Source organism: Lissotriton helveticus, chromosome 5_1, assembly GCF_964261635.1.
Source record: "Lissotriton helveticus chromosome 5_1, aLisHel1.1, whole genome shotgun sequence".
Classification (NCBI taxonomy): Eukaryota; Metazoa; Chordata; class Amphibia; order Caudata; family Salamandridae; genus Lissotriton; species Lissotriton helveticus.
The window spans coordinates 1199537224-1199560190 of record NC_136065.1 but is presented as its reverse complement, the minus strand read 5'-3'; the positions used below and the strand labels follow the sequence as shown (position 1 = coordinate 1199560190).

Below are 22967 nucleotides of genomic sequence, written 5' to 3'. Positions count from 1 at the left end.
CTGGGTCCTTCCAGTCAGGATGGAACAGATCCATTGGAGTGCATGTCCTTCGATTCCAATGTCTTGTATGTTCTGGATGAAGATGGGGTGGGAGACAATGTCAAATGCTGCAAAAGGTCCAGGAGTATGAGGGCTGCAGTGTCTCCTTCATAGAGAGTCATGAGGAAGTCATCAGTGGTGGTGATGATGGCAGTTTTAGTGCTGTGGTCGGGTCTGACACCAGACTGAGGGGTGTTGTCCAGTTGGTGGTCAATGGGGAATTTAGTGAGGCATTTGTTGATACATTTTCTCTAAGACCTTGGATGGGAATAGTATGGTGATCAGTCTGTAGTTGGCGAACGTTGACGGTTCTGCAGATGGTTTCTTCAGCAATGGGAGGACAGTTGCGTGTTTCCAAGCATCTAGGAAGGTCACGGAAGAGGGGGAGGAGTGTAAGGATGGCACTGATGGGTTGCAGCACTCTGGAGTAGATGTGGTGGGATCCAGTGGGGCCCCTGAGTGGATGGACTTCATGGTGGCAGTGATGTCTTCTTGGGTGATGATGAGCCATGTGGTAGCAGAGGTTTTTTGGATAAGATCGGGAGGCATTTGCTGAGGTTTGTCGGGTCCGAATGCAGGTTGAAGTTGCTGTAAAAGACAGTGATTTTGTTGCTGAAGATTTGAGAGAGAAGTTAATTAGAGGTTCTGCAAGGAGGGTATCATGTAAACATAGATAATTATACTTATCAACATAACATGTTTCATGTCTATTCTTATACTTCCTTACAAAACAATATTAGAGTTGAAAGGAAAGGCATCTATTTCATAGCTCACAGAAGTGGATTAAAGGTGCCTGGCCCTACAGCTCGTCACCCTACAGTTCCTGTTTGTAACTACAACTGCAACAGGCTGGAAACTCCTCCAAAAAGTTACACAAAGTCCCTAAATCTTTCATAAATCAGAAGGCCTGTTCAACAGATAATCTGCCTTCACAAGCTCCAGTTGATGCCCCTGCAAACCACTTTGAAGGAAAAGTTAATCTGATTTACAATAACTTTCCCAGACCAATGGTTCAAATGAGATCAGTACCCAACCTTATCCTTTCAAATGAGACTAGTACTGGGACCCTTGATAATGTTGTACCTCTTAGGCCAGACTCCGTTCATATAGCTTTGAGAGCAGCAAAATCAGGTTTCCCTGTAGATATTGTTCCAGCTAAGATTGCAGCAACATTGGCTAATCAGCTCTCCCCGACTGTGTGCTTTTTACCAAACAACTCGATCAGCTCAGGAAGGATTCCATTAGATTGGAAAGCCTCCCAGATCATTCCTAGCTGTAAGAAGGAAAATCTCACAACCTCTGACCTGTCAAATCTATTGAACTATCGCCCTATCTTGCTTCTCCCCTTGCTGAGCAAACTTCTGGAAGGACACATTAACAGACAACTTATGGAGTTTCTAGAATCCAACAGGATTCTGGACTCCTCCCAATCCGGTTTTAGACGCATGCATAGTACCGAAACTGCTCTCATAGCGGTTACAGACTATTACTGACGCTCTCAGGATGATAACCAGCCATCACTGTTAGTGCTGCTTGACTTGTCTGCAGCTTTCGACATAGTATCTCATCGTAGATTACTCCAAAGATTAGAGGAGATAGGTATTCTTGGTACAGCTCTACAATGGTTCATGAACTTCCTGGTACAGCTCTACAATGGTTCATGAACTTCCTATCACAAAGAACCCAGACTATCAATCTAGATCTAGGTCTCTTTGAATCCTGCTCTCTAGAGCTCAATAAGGGGGTGCCTCAGGGCTCATGTCTTAGCCCCACATTATTTAACATCCCTGTAGCCCCCTTGCTAAAACCATCAGAGCCCATGGATTCAGACCTACCTCAAATGAGGATGGCAACTTCTTATCTCCTTCGATAAAGACTCCCACAATACGGAAGCCTGTTTTGCAAATGGGATGAAAGCTATCTTGGTTTGGATGACAGAGACCTTTCTTCAATTAAATGCTAGTAAAACTGAGATTATGCTCTTTCTCAGAGCCCAACTGCTCTGGTCTCCGGATTGGTGGCCAACAGATTTGGGTACAGCACCTACCCCCCCATGTCTACAGTAACTAATGTGGGCGTATGCTTGGACCAGACTCTGACTATGAAAGATCAGGTAGTGGTTACCACTGGCACCTGCTTTCATATGATGACTCTACTACGCAGAGTCTTTCCACTACTTCCACTCTTGATGCGCAAAACTCTAGTGCAGCCACTAGTAATCAGCCGCTGGACTATTATAATGCCCTCCTAGCTTCCACAAATAAGTCCCTACTTGCCAAACTTCAGGTAGTCCAGAACATTGCGGCTCACCTGATTCAAAATATGCCAGCCAGATCAGCATCCTCTCTTCGTCTACGATCGCTTCATTGGCCTCCTGTACACATTCGAATAATTTTTAAGATCTGCTGTTTAGTGCATAAATCACTGAACGGCAAAGGTCCCAGTTACTTGGCTGAGAAACGTATTCCTTACCAGCTGGGCAGACCTTTAAGATTTCTGGTTAGAGCTCTCCTTACTATTCCACGCATTAAAAAACATGTTCGGGGGTAGAGCATTTTTCTTACTTGGCCCCCTACTACCGGAATAAACTACCCACTCACATTCAGATATGCCAGACCACCTGCTTTTGAGAAAGCTTCTCAAAACCGAGCTATTTCCATACTAGCTTTGCCTTGCCCATATTCACTCCAGCGCTGAGATACCCCTTCCGGGTTGATTCAAGTCCCCTACAAGTTAAATGAACAGACCATAAATACTGCCACTGTTAATGAGTCCAGTCAGTCAAGTCAAAGTTGGGACCAGGGTATCTAATCAATGAGGCCCATTACATGTGAACCAAGACAGTGAACCTGCCTTTGTTCACAGGTCAGGAAGGCTTGATTCACATCCCTCCCTGCAGTGGACATTGTCTCAATTATACACCATTAAATTTGGTCCTTATTGTGTTTATTATCTGTAAAGCATCTGGTCAATTTCATAATGGTTTTGATACACCAATGCTGCAATGTTAATTTATTTGAGCACTTATTTTTCTGGATGTCAAACCATTATAGTTCAGATTGCTTGGAAATTATATAATGTATATGACCTTAGTGGAATTGCAGTTAGTGTGTTGCTTCAATACCCAAGGAGTACTAAAACAAAGCTCTAGCTTCCTACCCTTACTTCTAGCTGTGAAAAGATAGTGTTTTAGATTCTGTGTTAGTTCAGTGGCATGCCTCTTGAAGTCTTCCTTACTAGTGCAGTTGCTTTGTAGCCTCAAAAACTGACCAAATGGTATATTCTCTAGGGTAGGGTGGAATTTCAATTACTCCGGAGTAATTGGAGTCATTTTGGCAATTCTGCATTAGTCTTTCATGCGGAATTACCAATAATTAAGCGATTACTCCTGCTCGCGTAATTTAGGTAAAAAATCCTACCGCAAGAACACATTGCTAGCTAATCATGCTCTGCTGCATTTAGCCACATTTCTTAGTGCAAAAATACATAGTTACATCCATTTTGGCTGCAAGGGTGCATTTTGCACTAACAATATAGCGCAATATGCTGGGAATACATTGGGGAAAAACTCCTACTCCAAGAGCAGAGCATATTTAGCAAGCCTGAGCGCCCGATCGCACTCGCCAATTGTGTTCTACTGCATTTAGTGCTATTTCTTAGCACAAAATGCATCCTTAAGTCCCTTTTGGATGCAAGTGTGCATTGTTTGCACGAAGAAATAGTACTAAATGCAGAATTACTCTTTTTCACGTGATTCTCTGTCCCGTCGCAGAATTCTTATGTAATTCACTACACAGAATATGAGATATGCCCACCCTTAAAGTTCTCCCTGAGTGGCATGAATGAAGCTAGCAAAAAGATTATTTCTGTCCATTGTTTTTTTATAAACTTTCATTTCTAAGGGGCCTTCCTATGGAAAACCCCTTAGGTCTAACAAGGAAATGCCTTTCCTGTTCAAAGCATGAGTGACCTATTCCTGTTATTGAGCAAACAGTGAATACTTCAGCTTGAGTTTCAGTACCATCCCAAATGATGAAAATGTCATCAATGTAGCATCATTAGATCCTTATGTACTCATTAAAGGGTTTTTTGTCTGAATATATGTTTTCCCCTTCAAAACTATGAACATTTATACAAGCTACGCTAGGGACGAACATGCTTCCCATCAAAATCCTGTGGTTTTGCAGAAGGAAAGTTCCCTTAAATTCAAAATAGTTTCTGGTAAGCGCCATATGTGCACAACCCAGTGCAAACTTCTTCAGAGTGATATGGTCCCAAGCTGTTTCAGGAAGTGCATCAATCATTAGCAAGGTCGCTTACAGGATACTGATAAAAAGTGGCTCACCTTCCAAGCTTATTAGCAAGCCCCTTCCAGGACTAAAGGGAATTCCATCCAAAACATACAACATCTCTTTCGGTTTTTTAGAAAGTAAGGCATCCTTTAAAACAAAGGTCTTATGTACCAATGACAGAAGCATAATAAGGGTTCTAGGACTGAATTAATACCTGAATCAATAGGGCTCTTTGGTGGAGAATATAGTATGAATCTTGGGAAGGATATAAAATATAGTATCCCAGGTCTTTAAGAAATCAGCCTCATTTTGGTATACCAACTCATTTCTTTGTTTTCACCAACCATGAAAGAAATGTAAACATATAGGATCCTGCTCTAGTTTTTTGTAGCTCCTAGAGTCATTCAAGAGTCTACAGCATTGATCTCCGAAGGTAATTTAACTAGCGCACCTCCTTTGTCAATTGGTTTTATTGTTATATTCCTTAAGTTTTTCAATTACTGGAGAGTCTACCATCCTTGATTTGATATGTTCCGAATAGAGCTACTATATAAGCTTTTGCTGGAAGCCACCTCTTTAGTAATGGTCTGTTCCAAAGTGACTGGTTCCAGTGGTGTTCTTCTAGTAGGCGGAACAAAGTTAGATTTTGTTTCTATGCCGGTATTAACAGATTTAGCTATGGGGATTTCCTTATCCATGAAAAAGACCTACAGACACATCTTTTGAAAGAACTCGGAGAATCCTATCCAAGGTAAAACCAAATCTTCTTGTGGATAGGAAAAAAATCCATAACCCTGCCCAGTACCCGACTTCAGTCACCCCGTTATAGAAATACTGCTAAAGTTAACTAGTATGTCAAAATCTTGCTCGTCCTTGGTTGAGGTTCTTTTGCCATACGTATGGTCACCTGTTTGTTTACTTCTTCCCATTGTACCTTTAGATCTTTGTTCATTCTTTTCTCTCCCGTGTTATCTGTGCTTAAAAGAGGCAGTGTCTGTGAATAAGAAGGGATATTTGATTGTGGTGGAGATGGATAAAAGTGGCCAAACAGAGGGGGTATCCAAAATATACCCCCTTTAGAAGTGGTAGTCCATAGAAAAGATGTGGATGGTAAAGTCCCTTACAATTATCCTTTCCCCTTTGTCTCAGAACCCAAGGAACCAATTTCCCCTTTGCCATTGGTCTGATCTTTGGGTATCCCGGGTTGGTGCCTGATAATCTCCCCTTGAATTGGAGCATGTGTTATTGTGGGAAAACCTTTTCCGGTTATTCTGAAAATTGTTAATTTTGGTATAACTGAGGAATTCCTCAAATGCTATAACTTCTTGGTTAATCTTCTCTAGTTTTTGTCTTGTAGGAAGAAATCTGAATCTGCATCTTTAAGGTAGTCTCCCTTCTTTGAATTTTTATCAAAGTGCATCAGAAAGTCTCTAGGCTGTCTTTATGATAATTACCAACCAGTCCCTTGTGCATTTCCATGCCAAGCGGGTCAGTCTTTCCTAAATTCCAAATTCTCTAAGAAGATCCTGTGCTCATTCATAACTGTAAGGCCACGGGGTACTGCATGCCATTAAATATTCAGTCATGACTGTCCCATTTAATGAAGTTTTGACTTGTGATTTTTTTAGTTCAAAGAACGGGTCCAAATCACCCATCTCATCTCTGCTAATGTCTTTGTTAGGGAAGTATCCCCCAACATCAAGGGGAGAGCCAAAATGAATGATATCATCTTATCAGTAAAACATTGGCCCTCTGCTATGTATGCCTACGTAAAGAGTATGTTTCAGATTTTACGGGCAAGAGAGCGTATTGAAGGATTCCCACCCACCTACAGTAGCCTACAACAACTCCTTCAGCCCTTCGCTGCCAGTTAAATAACCACAAAAGGAGGGAGAGAGAGGAATTAGATACGGGCAGATGCATTACATCCTCACTTTAAGAACACCAAAGGTGCAAAGATCTGTTTTTTTTGGGCCTCACTGTTGTCCTCGGGCATTCAAAGATTTTGGACAAGGAAACTCATATGCACTATTGCGGCATGCTACTTCATTGGGAACCTTACACATCTTGGATAGGTGGTACTGTCAGGACAGGCCCAGCCTCTCATTTGTGGGAGTTCTTTTCGAAATTCACACTTTGCAATAGCAAAGATCCAGATAACTAAAATTTTTTCAAGGTTATCAAGTAAATTGTATTAATGGTACCGTCGATGCGATTAAAAGCTCCAGTCAAGATGTGCATAGATTCTAATTGACCCTAGATGCCCCTTAACTTGCCAACCTGCATTAGCCTCTCCAGCAGGCCTGCCTAGAATAAATTGTCATTACTCAAACTACCAACCAGTATTGTACTATGAGCCCTAATCACCTACCTAACAACAATATGCACTAATACAGGCCCACCTACAAGCCACCACCTCCAATGGCTTAAAGCCCACTTACCAACTGGCTGTATTTAGTGAAACTGACCGACCTCTTAATTGACAGCACAAAACACAAATGCCCACCTACGAACTGATGGCACCCAGCAATGTGAGCCCAAGCAGTGACCCAGGCCCACCTTCTCACGGATTATATGCAGCAATGGGGCAGACCTACTTACCACATTGCACAATAATAAAGGGTCCCCCTACCACATGACAGTATGAGGTGACACTTACCAGAGACATTCCACGGGGCTCTTCTCTTTGAAACTGCAGCTGTTTTTCAAAATGAGCCTCAAGTCTGGACAAACTGGCACTCTGAAAACAAGGAAAAAGATTCAGGTCACAAAAGGTAAATATGAAATATGTAGGTCTCCTCAGACCCTCTGGTGATTTACAAATATGGCACAAAGATAGCCTGAGCATCTTTGATGTGTGGCTGCAGTCTTGTCTATAACTGTTGAGTGACTGCTGGTCTGAGTGTAACCACTGTTAGACAGCAGTTTGGTGCATATCTAGGCGAGTCTTTTGTCCAGTAGAACTCTTGGATAAATCACTGTCAGCGCTGTGTTTACCTGCTCCAGCCAATACTAGCACTGCTCCTATGCTGTTCAGCAAGCAGCACGAAACAGGTGGAACTTTGGGTGTATTTGCAGTTGAGCCGAACGTGTACTCTGTTGCAGAGGATCATCAAGGTACGTTTATTTTGAAAGGGTTCCATGTAATTTGTGAAGTGCCCCACCACTTGTAAAACAGAGCAGCAACCACTGGTGTAGAATATGCTCTTACAACTTTCTAGTATCCCTTCTCTGCCAGAGACTGCACAAAGGTTAGTTATGAGTAAAGATCCAAGAAATGCTATCATCTCCACATTAATTTATCCACAACATTAAAGGGTACACACAGTCTACAGAAAATAAAAACGTTCTCACTACCCAGTTCTGTATTGCTAGAAATCACCAAGAATAGGCATTCCAGAATCTGTCTTTAGTTGATGATACCATCTTAAATTTTTAGACCTTTTGTGAAATCATTCATTGGAGGGACTGTTAAAAACAAAGCAATGACTGAACACCCAGAAAACCCTTTTAGTGCCCAAAGTCCCCTGTTGCACCTGTCCTGGAGCTCAAGATGTTCAAGGAACCATGATTTTTCCAAACCAACACAGTAATTAAGAGTGACATTTGCAGATCCCATAATTATGCATTCATTTTATCCCTTGTACCCAGTACATGCATCTTCGTACGGCCACATAAACTATTGCTGATTTTGTGAATGTTTTCCACAATTGAACTAAAATGTGCATCAATATTAGTATTAGTGGGTTTGAATTCTCACATATATACTGACAGAGCTATTGCAATTGAAACACATTCATCATTATGATGTGTGTGAGTATGTTTCTTCTAGAATATACTAACTAGGCCGAGTTAGGCCTTATCTCCATCTTTGTTAAAATGGCTGCTCAATCATGATGTTCGTTCTGTGTTTATATTTTCTCGTTCGATACCACATGCAGCAAGATGTGCACTGTTTATTTTGTATAACACATTATTCTTGAAGAACTTGCTGGGGGAAGCCTTTTTTTCTTTCAAGGATCTTCCTGCTAGCCTACTGTATTACATTCATTCACAATTGCTTTTGTTGTTTATGTATCTAGTTTGTTCTGACACCTCCGGTTGGCATTAGGTCAGAAGGGGCAAATCAATATTCATTCATATAAAGAGTAAGTGCTTAGATGGTAGGGTGATGTGACATTTAAAAACTATGAAATGTGGTTTTGTTGTAGAAATGCTCTCACCATGCTGACTTAGCAGTTTCCATGATTTCCTATGCCATATAAACCCTTCAATTTGGAGTGAGCCAGGTTAGGTTGTTTTGGGTCTCTACTAGAGATGCTGTCAGATTTTGGAGTAGCTTGCTCCATATTTGAGACTCAGTCTAATTACCTCATTTTGCTCATTATTGCATTATTTCTGAGCCTTCAAGAAATTGACTTCTATGTACCTACTTTAATTCAACGAGCTTGATGATTCATTTTCACGTTTCTATTTTCTGCATTGCACTTTAAATACTAATAAATCTTCTTGGTTTCTCTTACATTTCTGATCTTGAACTCCCTTTTTAAGTCAGTCTAATTATTCACTGTATTTTGAAGTGCCATTTTATTCTTGTCTCTGGGAAACATTACCTAATAGACTTTGAGGTTAACACTGTCCCGTACACCTGCAATTTACGGCTGTGCTACTGTCATGTATATTATATAAGTGATAACACACCTGCATTATCACAGAGGACCCACAGTATCCCATCTGTGTACTCTTTACTTCTACTTGAGCAGCAATGACAATGCCCACAGAAAATGTAGCAATGCTTGACATATCTAGCACATGCCCCTAAATGCCTAAATCTGAGACCACCGCCACCCTCACAATGTACAAGATGTCTTTTGGTTATATTACAGTAATGCAGACCAGTGAGCATACATTTCTATATAATGGGCAGTGGCACTGACTGACACTCACCTGGATCTAAACTGAGACCTGGTGAGACTGAACCGAAGACAATCTGTCGGCCAAGGCCTTTGGCTCTTTCTTCTCCAATGCACCAAAGTGAGACTTAGAATACCACACACCAATTTCATTTCTATTTTACATGCAAAGACCATATGTGGACCTACTTGTGCATGTCTCCCTTTAGTAGAGTCTCAAAGGCAATGGTGTTGCTGGAGCCATAAACAAAGGGCAACAGTCACAATCAATAAAGTCTAGAATGCCTAAACTCCTAACGCCAAGCTCACCAGCATCTTTGGTACACAATTTGCAACAAGCATTGGCAAAGCCAATAGGTCAAGATTTAGTGAGCTGACACATGGAAATATAGGCATGCACAAATGCTGTTTGCATGCACCACAAACACATATACTGTTTGGCACATTTAAGCCAGGGCTATTGGTTTTGTCAGTATGGGAAAAAAGTAGCAACCATTGATTGCTTTCTGAATCAAATATACATAGGAGATAAACTGAATGTGACAAAGTGTGAAAAATAGTACCCTGCACATTCCAATGGAAGCACTTTCTGAAGGTTAAAATGATACGCCAACTGGCAAGTTGGAGCAAGACCTCTGGCCTCCTGGCCAGGGACCTGCTCAGCTGCCATGCCGCTGCCGCTGCCCTGTGCTGGTAGGTGTTCCCTCAACTGCCTGGACTGTGTTGTGCCCGTTTTGTGTCCCACGGTAATTGTGCCATGTATTAAGTTTTTCTGTGCCACTCTCTGTATTTTCAGTTTATTGTGCCATTCTCTGTATTTTTGTGTCATTCTCTGCCCTATTGATCCTTTCCTGCCCATTCCCTCTCCCGCCGCTGCTGCCCCGGCGTCCTCTCCGCCCGCCAATCCCCGTTCCCGCCTGCGACTCCCTCTGTAGTATGTTTATCTAGGGACCTGTATCGATACTCCTATTTCTGACCCTTGTCTGGTTATTATTCACTAATGTCCATACAACGGCACAGAAACCCGTTCTCAGATTAAGTCATAGCGCATGCTGTCACATTGAGCAAGCACTATTGCTCCAGCCCCCTAGAAAGCACACCGAGTTCTCTAAACAAACCAAGCCTCCAGCAAACCTGGGAAATCCCCGCTGCTATTGTTTGGATTTCGTTCGAGAACTCCTGTAAAGAATGTAAGAACGACCAGTTCTTAATTGACGTCTTATGTCCATCCTTACGTCAAACCCAGCACCTCTCAGGTATAAATATACCGACACTGCCCTAAGTAAAGACACGGTGGTGATGAGCTTGGAGCAGCAACTACTTGCCGGAGAGCCCAGCTGATGCAGGAAGCCCACGGACGCTGCCCCTCCCTCCTGACGCTCTGAGAAAGACGCTGCCTTTTCTCCTGCCGAGAAATCCAGCTTCCAGCGTTTCCAACTTGCCCTTGCGGGTGATTGGGATACCGAGTCCTGAGACAGAGATACCAGCCCTCCTACCTTCTAAATCCCAGGTACTGAACTGACTAACCCCTTACAGAGAATTCTTGAGTCAGATTCTTGGCAAAACAAACTTAACTTAAACTGCTACTTACTTACTCCCTCCCATGTATTAGGCGTAGGTCAGGTACACCGGGGTAGGCGTAGTTAGAAGCACCAGTTGAGTACGATTAGTCAATGTATATATGTATGTATATCTTTTATCCATTTTAAAGTATCATATGGCTAAGAAACCATATCAATGCTTTTACAGTATTATTTTATAATCCTGCTTTTACTGTATGCACTTTACTTAACCTTAAGTATTGCTACTGTAGCGATTCATTTCTCTTGTATGAGAAAAAGAGACTGATCAATAAATAACACCTTTTATTGAACACGCCCATCTCTTCTTTCTCTACAATCTGGTGGAACTAAGTGTGCACGTACTGACTGAGTAAAATAGTTGTCTTTTGTTTTCACACGACTCTGGAGATATACTCTTGATTAGGGAGAGCAAAGTTGTCATGTTCTATGGTTGTCAGAAACTAAATCCCTTCTTGTCTATCCAGGGAGGTTAAACTCCTCCTCGCCTATTCGAGAAAGTTTCTAGTGAACTCTGAGCTAGCTGGCACACAAAACTTAAGTCTAATATCGTCAGTAGAAGACCTAGTTAACCTCTGTCCTACGTCTATACTATTGAAGATATTATTCCAATGCGCAGAGCCTATTGGGATAATAGGAACTACACTACATGGCGCCCAACGGTTTGGTAAGGCGATAAAACTAACGCAAGGCATTAGAGTAACTCAGTCGTGCTTTTCACACAGACCCTTTCTCCCATAAATACTCCAAAGACGTCTGGAGTGGGTAAAAGGTTAAAAATCTGCCCAACTTAGTAGGAGGAGACTCCTATGTATGGTTTTTTGGTTTATTCAACGTTGAAGGATACAGTGTTCCAAAATATTGTGCACCTAATCTTTGTTTCCGTGAAAACCTGATCTGCAACAAAAATCTTCTTGTCAGTAAAATGTCAGACAATGAAGAAGATAGGGAGACAGCTATAATAGCAGCTCAACTCCTAGCGGATGACACAAGTCTCCTACAGCAAGACCCGGATGCAATACTCATCCCGGTCAGCATAAGAAAAACTATAACTTTAAAACTTATAGAAAATGGACTGACATCGAGAGGTGGTACAGTCATATTTGTAATTGAGGCACATGAATATCGGCAGACAGAGGTATTCCTTTCATGGATAAACTTTCCAGCAGCAAACGCTGTAACAAAGGAGTTCCACTATTACAAAACAGAGGAACCACCGGATGAGTACACTCCTTTCGAGGAGGTGGAAATCCCATTAAAATACCAAGAGCACCTGCTCTGGTTTAAAGGCGCCCTAAAACATAGTGATCACATCACCAGGCTCAGTCCACTAGGTAGACCAGGAGCAACGTGGCCGGTTCTAGCCAGCTACACACCACATCCAGACATTGAAAAAATGTCAATACCAGAACTTGTAGTACAGCTAAAACAACTGATTAAAATACATAGACAATTAGTCCAGTATATAATGCGGACTTCAACAGTCCAACCAGCTATTAAAATTCCACAGCTGACCCCTCATCAGGGGAACACAAATAAGATCACACCACAGAACATACAGTCCTGTCTAGGTAAAGTACCCATTAAAAGGGAACAAATTCCATTCTGGTTAGCACAAAAATCACTCAAATAGAGGCAGTATTTCCGGATACTACCCCTACTGAGAAACACAGAATTCTGACTATCTGTCTTCCAATGGGGATCGCACCACATGTGGAGGACTGTGACACTTGGGGTACGGTCTTTGCTTCCATTTACACAAAAACACATGGTGTTCCGTCCATGGCGGTAATACCAGAGGTGCTAAAACAGATTCAAAATGAATACGGTCCAGAACCTGCTTTAACTCTGGGTATGAAATTACTGAAAGATTTCAAGCAGGTCTCGGCAATATTACTAGCCAACATAAAGGGGGAAGCAGCAACTGTGGCGATCCGCCAAAGACTGAAAGAAACAGATATAGCAGAACAACCATTTGAACTTGCCAGAATCATAGAAAAATCCTATGAATAACTAGGAAGAGATAGTTTGGGTGGAAAACCAGTGAAACCCCAACTAACTGAAAATCCTGAAAAGGTATTTATTAAAAATAATCTAAACACTCCAAAAAAGAGCTGGGATGGAAATAAACAATCCACTCCCAAAGAAAAAAGATTCCCGTCCAGAGGAAGGTCTCCTTGGCGGAGAGAAAGATCTCCGGACCAAGGAAACAAGTCTCCCCAGAGGGAGCCCTCTGAGAAAAAATACAACCTTAGAAATAGGGATAATTTGAAGAAACCTGATAGATATCAAGATATTGATACACGTCCATCTCGATCTTTTCAGACTTCCTCGCAGAAATCGGAAAGAAGAGGACGGTCAGAACACAGGGAAGAGCACGTCAAGTCCAAAGACAAGGAACCTGCTCATCAAAATAAAAAGTTACAATTTCCAAAGAAGAAGGTAGCCAGTATTAAAGTAATCAAACATGCCGAGGATACTGAGGACACAGCTGAAAAACGGAGAATGGGCTCAGACAATGCTAGACAGCGCAGCAGAAGTGAGCATAGCTCGCAAGATCCTGATGAATCATCTGGAGACAGTGGACACGAATGAATACATTCAGGTGGAAACTGCAGATACCAGAGTTAGCAGACCTCATAAAATATATGAAATAACTTTACGTATAGAGGGAGATAAGACTAGGAAAATAAGGGGTCTATTTTGGGATAACCTCTCCAAAGGCTATGACATGCTTTTAGCTGAAAAAGACTGGCCACCAGAGTTTGTCAGGGAGTGCCCTCATGGCGAAGAAATGATTATGCCTGCCTTCTCAAATCACATTCCAATACATAAAAAATATACACTTGCAAGAAAGTGGGCAGTAGCCCAAGCTCCTGCATTATATAAAAAACACGTAGGATGGGATGAGGACTCACCCCCTCACAAAATCCAGTTAAAATCTCAACCAGCTGCACAAAGACAGTACTCAATTAAGCAAGAAGCTAAAAAACAGGTCAGGGAGATCTTAGATCAACTTGAATACCAGGGGGTGATTGAAACTTGCACCTCACAAATGAACAATCCTTTGTTTCCTGTCTCCAAGCCAGATGATTCATATCGTCTAGTTTTGGACTACAGACACCTTAACTCATGTTGCAAAACTTTTGCAGTACAAAACTCACACAGTGCAGCACTAATGAATAGCATAGTGCGTAAAAAATACAAAACAACATTAGACATCTCTAATGGATTCTTTTGTCAAAATATAGCACCTGAAAGCAGATATTTGACCGCTTTCTCAATAAATGGCTCGCAGAAAAATTTCTGTTGTTCGCCACAGGGGTTCAAGAACAGCCCAGGATTATTCTCAGCAAGAGTAACAGAGTTACTACAAATGTATGATGATGAGGCATTATCTTATGTCGACGACATCTATCTAACAGATGATGACTTGGATACTCACTTGAAAAGAGTGAACACCATAATACTTGGGTTCGCAGCAGAGGGTTACAAATTCAACTTCAAAAAGTCAAGAATTGCCCATCTGACTGTCCTATTTTTAGGATATGAATTATCAAGTGAAGGCAAAAGCCTGGCTGACAATTTCTTGGAGAAATGTGCTGTAATCCAAGCACTAAGAACGCTGAAAAACTTACAATCAATTCTAGGTTTCCTGAATTTTGGAAGAACTTACATTATAAATTACGCGGAGAGGGTTAAACCTCTCTATGACTTAATAAGACCAGATTTTAAAAGAATCAATTGGACTCAAAAACACACAGAAATTTTGAGATCTTTACAAACAGACATGTTAGTAAAAACAAAACTACAAACACGCGATACCACACGCAACCTTGTGATTCAGGTCATCCCAGGAAGATGCGGATTCACATACCTAACCTCTAATGAGGGAGAAACTGTACCAATAGCTTACAAATCACATTTGTACACAGAAGCTGAAAAAACATTCAGCATTAAGGAAAACATTGTTCATGCGGTTCAAACAGCTGTAGCAAGAGAAAGATACCAAGCTGATGGCAGACAGATTACAGTCAGAACAGCAGAATCGGCCTTTGAGGCATTAACAAGCCCATGTAATTTACCTAATATGGCACTAAATCCAAAATGGATAAAATGGGAAGATTCTCTTGCTACAGACAGAGTAAAATACTATTTTGACCCGGAAATGAAAAAATTAAAAAATCTAGAATATGAAAGAGAATACCCTCTGCCTGGCGACATTCTGCCCATACAACTTTACGCCTCCGTAATATACACAAACAGTTATGCAGAACCCTCAGTTTGGGGAAAACAAGCCTACAACGCTACATGCGAGGTTGTCAAATGCCGGTGGCGCGGACGTAAATTGATGCCACTAGTAACGATGTCACAATCTGTAAAAGACAATTCAGGTCATCAAACTGAATTAATAGCTTTAAAAATGGCGCTCGATATTGCCGATCGCGAATTCCCGACACTGATAGTGTGCGATTCACATTCCTGCGTCAAATCATACAACGAAGACTTGCAGAAATGGGTTCGAAACGGTTACAAAAATGACACAGGTGCCGCAATAAAGCAAAAATCGCTTTGGGAACAAGTAGTTATTTTACAGAAAGAACTACAAAAAGCTCACGTGATACATACACTGAGTCATCAGCGTGATGGTGTTCACGCTGCAGGGAATTTATTGGCTGAGACAGCCGCAGCGGAAGCAACTAAATCGGCTCCTGTAGCTACAAAAAAGCGTTCAGGAAAATACATTGACGGGGAAACAATGCTGGCAGTGAAAATGTCATCAAAAGGCGACTGCTCAGCGCTACCCATCAACTATCCACTCAATTATACATACATAATCGATGCGAACTCCGTTCCTTTTGCTCAAGTCCCTGGAGTGGGGGATAGGGTAATTCCAAACAGGAACAGGAGAGGCTTCTTAATACAAGAAGCACATATGGGATTAGGTTTAAGGCATCAGACAATCAAAGAATCTTTAACAGAATTAAAATCAGAATACTGGTGGCCGGGGATGAGCGTGGATAATCACAAATTTGCAAAAAATTGTGAAAACTGCAACAGAGATCGCAGTGGCGAACCGGCCGAGGTAGTGCCAGAACACATAATAGAAAGCATAAAGCGATCTATTCGCATGATTAAACAAGAAACATGCGTCCCAATGTATATTATTTGAGACTACCGTCACTTAAAATGTAGACCCCAGCTCTCGGCTGACGTCTGAACTGTTATAAAAAGATTTGCAAGTCTATAATGGCATATACGCATGGGGCATGCTACATTCTGACCATTGCCCTGCTTTTAGCTCTCGAGCTTATGGGGGGTGTATGGCCAGCATGGGCATTGCATTGCGGGACTCTTATCACTTCCTTCCTGAGGGAAACGGGATGGTGTAAAGAAAAAACCAAGGCATAGAGCAATCTATAACGGCAAAGGTATTAGGTTCGGGAGCTGGGTGGGTCAAACATTTAATAAGTGTCCAACGTAGTCTTAATAATCTGCCAAGAAATTCTCTGAGAGGTCTCAGTCCGTACGAACTATTGTTTGGGACTAGAATGTTAATCCAGGACCTCGATAGTCACACTTCACTGGTTAAATAAAAATGCTTTGATATCAAAGATCGTTTGGCTATTTTACAGGACTTAAACGAAAAAAGAAAAGACCTGAGCAACATAAAGTTGAAGCAACAGCCAACAGCCACTGAAGAGAAACCACCTGTCCCAGCAAGGCCTGTCTGGATTCCAAAAATCGGGGATCTGGTCAGAGAGAAGATTGCGGTTAAGAAGGAATTTGGGCCTTCTTACAGAAAAGCAGTACCTGTCTTGTCTGTCAACGGGACGAGATCAGTGGTATTACCGCCCCTTGCTGGTAAAAAGGAGAACCGAGTTGTATCCATCGACCTGGTTAAACCACAATCATGTGGCCGATAATAAGTAGTAGGCCAAGTGGACTCCCAAGAAGTAGTAGAACACCAAAGTTTGCTACAAATACAGAGGTTCAAACTGAGAGACTAATCACAATTGATAAACCTACAGTGAATCAACAAGGACTATGCAACAAAGCCATGGAACTTAAACCTCTTGAAACCCAAATCAAAAACTTACATCAAGAAACACCAGTCTACAATGATGTAACCACAGACTATGCTAATGGAACAAAGAAAATTCAAAAAGCAAAAAAGAATCCAGAAGCACTTGAAACAATTGACAGAACAGCATCAGGCTACTTCATCAACTTCGATGATTTTTCTGAGGATCCGAGTGAACCTGAGGAAGAACCAACAACAAAAACTTTTAAAAACAAATCAAAGGAACTCTTTCATCAACTAAAAGAAACCTATCTGATTTCTCCATGGATTGAACTTTGGGTGGCACTAGGAGTATTCACCCTCATACTTTGGCTCATCATGGTACTATGCTTGGGACATTTCATTGAGGGAAAATATGTTACAATGGACACAGCAAGTCAGAATATCAACTTGGTCCTGAAACCACACAAGTCTTCACACATCGAGAAAAGAGAACTTTCTTCAGTAAACTTCACAGCCAATCCTATACCCGGTGGGGTAGCATGGGAAAAAACTGATTACGAAATCTATGGTCCGGTCGAGCTCCTGAAGTATCCTCATCAATTCAAGATTTCATTGAGTGACTTTGTAAAACCAAGCACATTCGCTGATGATTGGGACTTTGACAGTATTAATGATATGATGTCAGATCTAGTGATGTCAGCTAAATTTACAGAACATGATTATTTACAAGGTTCATCTAATTATGACCAGATGTATTGTTATAACCACTATGGTAACTATTATCTGCATAAATCAGCTCAACCTAGAAATGTTTTAAATTATAACCAATGGGAACATTGTGCAACTCCACCAAAAGGAAGTTCAAAAACATTTTATGATAAATTTTCATACTTCTCAGGGTTTAACACAAGTGATGCAGAAACGTTTTATTTTAGACTGTTAAATAAGACAGGAATGAAAAACATGCTTACAAACACAAAATTAATCTATTCAGAGGCATTTTTTGAAAAAATGAAAACATTTGGTTTTGATTTCTGGAACAATAATATTGAAACAAAAACGATCTGGGGTACAAAAGATTGGCAAGTGCAAGGTATAGAATCATTATTTAGAGCCTGCATGATCCCAGAACAAATTATATTTTTGAATGATACAATTCAACAGACAACCTGTGTTGGCCTAGCCAAAATTAAAGACTTAAACAAACCGTCTATTCCAAAACCAACACCCGACAGTAATAGCACTACAGATGTTGAGATAGACGTATCCCATATTTTAAACCAAAACAGAACACATCTTGATTGGAAAAAATGGTTGATCTGGCCCACAGACACAAATAACTGTCAAGATAGATTCCTGAACAAAAAACAGGGGTTCACAATAACCAGGCCAGACCCTAGATACTCCCAGAGACAACATCCAGGGATTATAACTACATACAGTGTAGGGAAACTCTGCCTCGAATGGCTACGAACATTCACACTGGCAGAAATTAAGCAACACTTGACTTTACTTAAAGAAGGTGCTGACTTGCGTGATTTCATTATGGGACCACGCAAACAGCATCAAAAACGTTTCCTAGCGGCCTCTATATATGCAGCTTACAACGAAGCTTGGAAAGTAACTCAAATTGAAACAGCAGAGAAAATACGGGAAATTGACCGTGTTAATTTGGAAAAATCGTTTTCTGTTGTGGACAATGGGTTAATGACTCTGTCTTCCAGAATATATTTACTGGACAGTATTGTATCATCTGCAATCGATATAATAGAACAAGACTTACTGATGTTACAACACGGTCGGTCCCAATTGCGTTCTATTGTACAGCTTGGCTGGACGTTACAAAATCTGCGTTCAGGCTACGTGCCTTGGCGTTTAATCAACACAACGTCACTATTCACTATCTTTAACCTTACTGATACACAAATCAGCTTGGCACAAAAGGGTGCAGAGTATACAATTCTGAGCATTGAAAAACTTGAGAGATTACCATTGACAAAGTCAGAACGACCTGTCATTGATTGGATAATACATGGAATCATAACTATTCCGATAACGACTTTCCAATTTCGATACTGCCAGAAATATATACAGGCAGGCCAGTATGAAAGGTTGGGTAAAGGATACATTAAGTCAACATGGAACTTACCTTATACACACACATGTTATAGTAATACAGGACAGAGTGTATTTCTTAGTGGTAACGATTGTGAAAAATCGCTAAGTGGTATACTTCTGTGTCAGGGTATCAGTTTACATGGGGCCTGTGAGGGGACTTCAAATAACCTTTCATGTCACCAGCTCGGCACACCTACGACAAAAATAGAACCATTCTTTAGAAGACTTTCTAACGGGAGTTACATTCTAATTGTAGATCACAGATGTTGTGGCTTACTGCCAGGAAAACCTTATCTAGTAAGCGTGACTTCCATGGTCATTTGCTGTGAGCGAGTATTGTTCCCGAATGACGCTCCAGACAGGGAGGGAAAAATTTGGCCCAGTTTTAATATCTCTTCTATTCGAATTGATACTTTAAGCAGAAGGAAGACTGTGCTCCTACAGACGCCAGTTCACTTGACGTCATCAAAAGAAACGTATGATCTCCAAGTTGCAAGGACAACGGGCGAGATACATGCATTGTTATCAACAAATTGCCCCCTACACTTCGCAGAAATGCTAAACGAAATCTTAAACATTTCTGATACAAGTGGTATCGCAAGTGTATTTAAGACCGTTTTTTCGGGACTGTTAACCCCATTCAAAGCAGTCCTGGGTATTTTTCCAAATCTTGTCCATTCCATCTTTGGCGGACTTCCTCTCCTGTTGGGACTCGTAGCAGGCATCCTATTTTTGCTACTCTTGCTTCGTTATGGCAAGCCATGTCACAGACAAGACTCCAGCAACAATGGAAGAAACGATCCTAGCTATACGCTACCGGGACCGCATAACTAAAGTCCTTGGATTAGCCCGGCTAAGAGATCTAAATATGACCTGGTTTCTTTCGTTCAGACCCATATGGCAGAATTGTGTCTTACCTGTATTAAGATGCATGCTATGCGGCGAAGAATGCGTGTTGGACACCTGTCTTACACTACAATCAGAAGTACCATTGGATGCAGATACTTTGTTGGGTCCAGTAAAGGCTCATGCATTGTGCTGTCCCCAGCGGCTACCTATCCTGATGACGGCATTCGTGGAGACTTCACCACTACGATTGAAGGGTAGTGAAGTACAGGATGAGAGCAGCATCAACCAGGTACGACCTTCTGTAAGCAGTACTGGTCTAAACATCACTGAAAGCGAACATGCGCATGACTGCATGATAGCGACATTTTCCATCTTGGTCGAACTTTCACCAGAAGCGGTAGACTGTTTTTTTGAGAGTCTGTCTGAAATGATGTTTTCACCAGAACAGAGAGATTGACTTTAAGCAAGATTGCACACAGCGTTCCCTGAACTCTGAATTTGGCCTTCGATTTTAAAAACAAAGCTACTGACAATTTTGTTTCCTTCTTCACTGAAAATCGAAAACTTTTTCCCAAACCCAAAATATTTACCTTTTGGCACTTATCTTCTGCTTAAAGTAGAACTATTCTTAGAGAACAGAGCTTCTATTTTTAGGAACTCTAGGGACAATACGTTACCTCAACCTCTAGCTTATGTACAAGTAATTGTATTTATATGTGATGAGATGGTCTTGCATCTTTTTTCTGTATTAAGAGCCATTTCATGTGTAATTTCGCAAATCATTCATGCTGATATATATGTGCATCTCCTTTTTGAATGATTACACTGCTTGAATGCATACAGTACCTATACTCATTTCCGTGTATTTCGAATATGCCTATTTTCAAATGCAAACAATGTATTTTGGGGTGGTTCGGTATACACATGCACTATTAGTTATGTTTACTATTGATTAGGTTAGTAAATATGGACATGAATTCGTGGAGTGGGTGTAGTATGTTTATCTAGGGACCTGTATTGATACTCCTATTTCTGACCCTTGTCCGGTTATTATTCACTAATGTCCATACAACGGCACAGAAACCCGTTCTCAGATTAAGTCATAGCGCATGCTGTCACATTGAGCAAGCACTATTCCTCCAGCCCCCTAGAAAGCACACCGAGTTCTCTAAACAAACCAAGCCTCCAGCAAACCTGGGAAATCCCCGCTGCTATTGTTTTGATTTCGTTCGAGAACTCCTGTAAAGAATGTAAGAACGACCAGTTCTTAATTGACGTCTTATGTCCATCCTTATGTCAAACCCGGCACCTCTCAGGTATAAATATACCGACACTGCCCTAAGTAAAGACACGGTGGTGATGAGCTTGGAGCAGCAACTGCTTGCCGGAGAGCCCAGCTGATGCAGGAAGCCCACGGACGCTGCCCCTCCCTCCTGACGCGCTGAGAGAGACGCTGCCTTTTCTCCTGCCGAGAAATCCAGCTTCCAGCGTTTCCAACTTGCCCTTGCGGGTGATTGGGATACCGAGTCCTGAGACAGAGATACCAGCCCTCCTACCTTCTAAATCCCAGGTACTGAACTGACTAACCCCTTACAGAGAATTCTTGAGTCAGATTCTTGGCAAAACAAACTTAACTTAAACTGCTACTTACTTACTCCCTCCCATGTATTAGGCGTAGGTCAGGTACACCGGGGTAGGCGTAGTTAGAAGCACCAGTTGAGTACAATTAGTCAATGTATATATGTATGTATATCTTTTATCCATTTTAAAGTATCATAGGGCTAAGAAACCATATCAATGCTTTTACAGTATTATTTTATAATCCTGCTTTTACTGTATGCACTTTACTTAACCTTAAGTATTGCTACTGTAGCGATTCATTTCTCTTGTATGAGAAAAAGAGACTGATCAATAAATAACACCTTTTATTGAACACGCCCATCTCTTCTTTCTCTACAATCTGGTGGAACTAAGTATGCACGTACTGACTGAGTAAAATAGTTGTCTTTTGTTTTCACACGACTCTGGAGATATACTCTTGATTAGGGAGAGCAAAGTTGTCATGTTCTATGGTTGTCAGAAACTAAATCCCTTCTTGTCTATCCAGGGAGGTTAAACTCCTCCTCGCCTATTCGAGAAAGTTTCTAGTGAACTCTGAGCTAGCTGGCACACAAAACTTAAGTCTAATATCGTCAGTAGAAGACCTAGTTAACCTCTGTCCTACGTCTATACTATTGAAGATATTATTCCAATGCGCAGAGCCTATTGGGATAATAGGAACTACACTACACCTCCCCCTTCCCTATTTCATGGCGGCCTCTGCGAGGAAGCGCGAGAAAGGCCTCTGACTTCCTGGCTAGGGACCTGCTCTCTCCCTCTGAAGCTCCGCTGCTGTGCCACTGCCCTGTGCAGTGCTCGGTGCTGGTAGTTGTTTACGCCACTAAAGGTAATGGAACAGTAGTGTGGGCTATATGGGCTGCACCAGTAGATAAGTCCTCAAAATCTGATATAGCACAAAGGTGCTCACACTTGACTTGACCTCACTACTGAGCGGTCAAATTTCAGAGAAAACTTATTTCTCTACTAATAGCAAAGATAGTATTAAGGAGCACACTAATATCTACAGCAATTCAAGTGTCAAGTACAATATAATATTTTAAATCACGGTATTAATGAAAAATATGTAGATGGGAGTCTTGATAGTTCTTGAATTCAGTTTTCAGTTATGTTGCTTTTATTTTCACAATTAGAAGAATGAATACACGCATCAGCCCAGCCAACGCTTTAGTCCGTAAAAGGACTTATCGGAGTTCAAATATGATGTGGTATCAATACCAATGGAGCAGGCCTTCCGATGGAGAATAGTTATATTTCGTGTTGTGAATCCCCTGTAGAGTGCTATCAATCACCGAAATTGAAGCCTCGGTTTCTTGATTAATATATAATCGCTGAGATAATTGCTGGGATTCCCCGTAGCGTAAAGAAGGTAAGGCTCCTGAGCAAATATCCTCAGTCTTCTTGCCAGTCTCCCAGCTGCGATTCCTTCCCCCCTTCCCTATTTAAAGGCGGCTGCGCCGCTGCCACGCCCAAGGTATGCCAAAAGCAAGCCCACCTGCGCCCATCCGTGACCCGACTGCGACCAGCGCCA

The 22967-nt window shown here is 41.5% G+C and overlaps 1 protein-coding gene across 2 annotated transcripts in view; it reads right to left on the bottom strand.

Annotated features, from left to right (window-relative positions):
* LOC144753541 (uncharacterized) overlaps positions 1 to 22967 on the bottom strand; it is an 869206-nt gene that overhangs the window by 160237 nt on the left and 686002 nt on the right. For both annotated transcript variants that reach the window (XM_078641195.1, XM_078641196.1), the window contains exon 15: positions 6991 to 7071. In XM_078641195.1, the coding sequence (XP_078497321.1) occupies positions 6991 to 7071 (81 nt within the window). The remainder of the gene's footprint in view (positions 1 to 6990; positions 7072 to 22967) is intronic.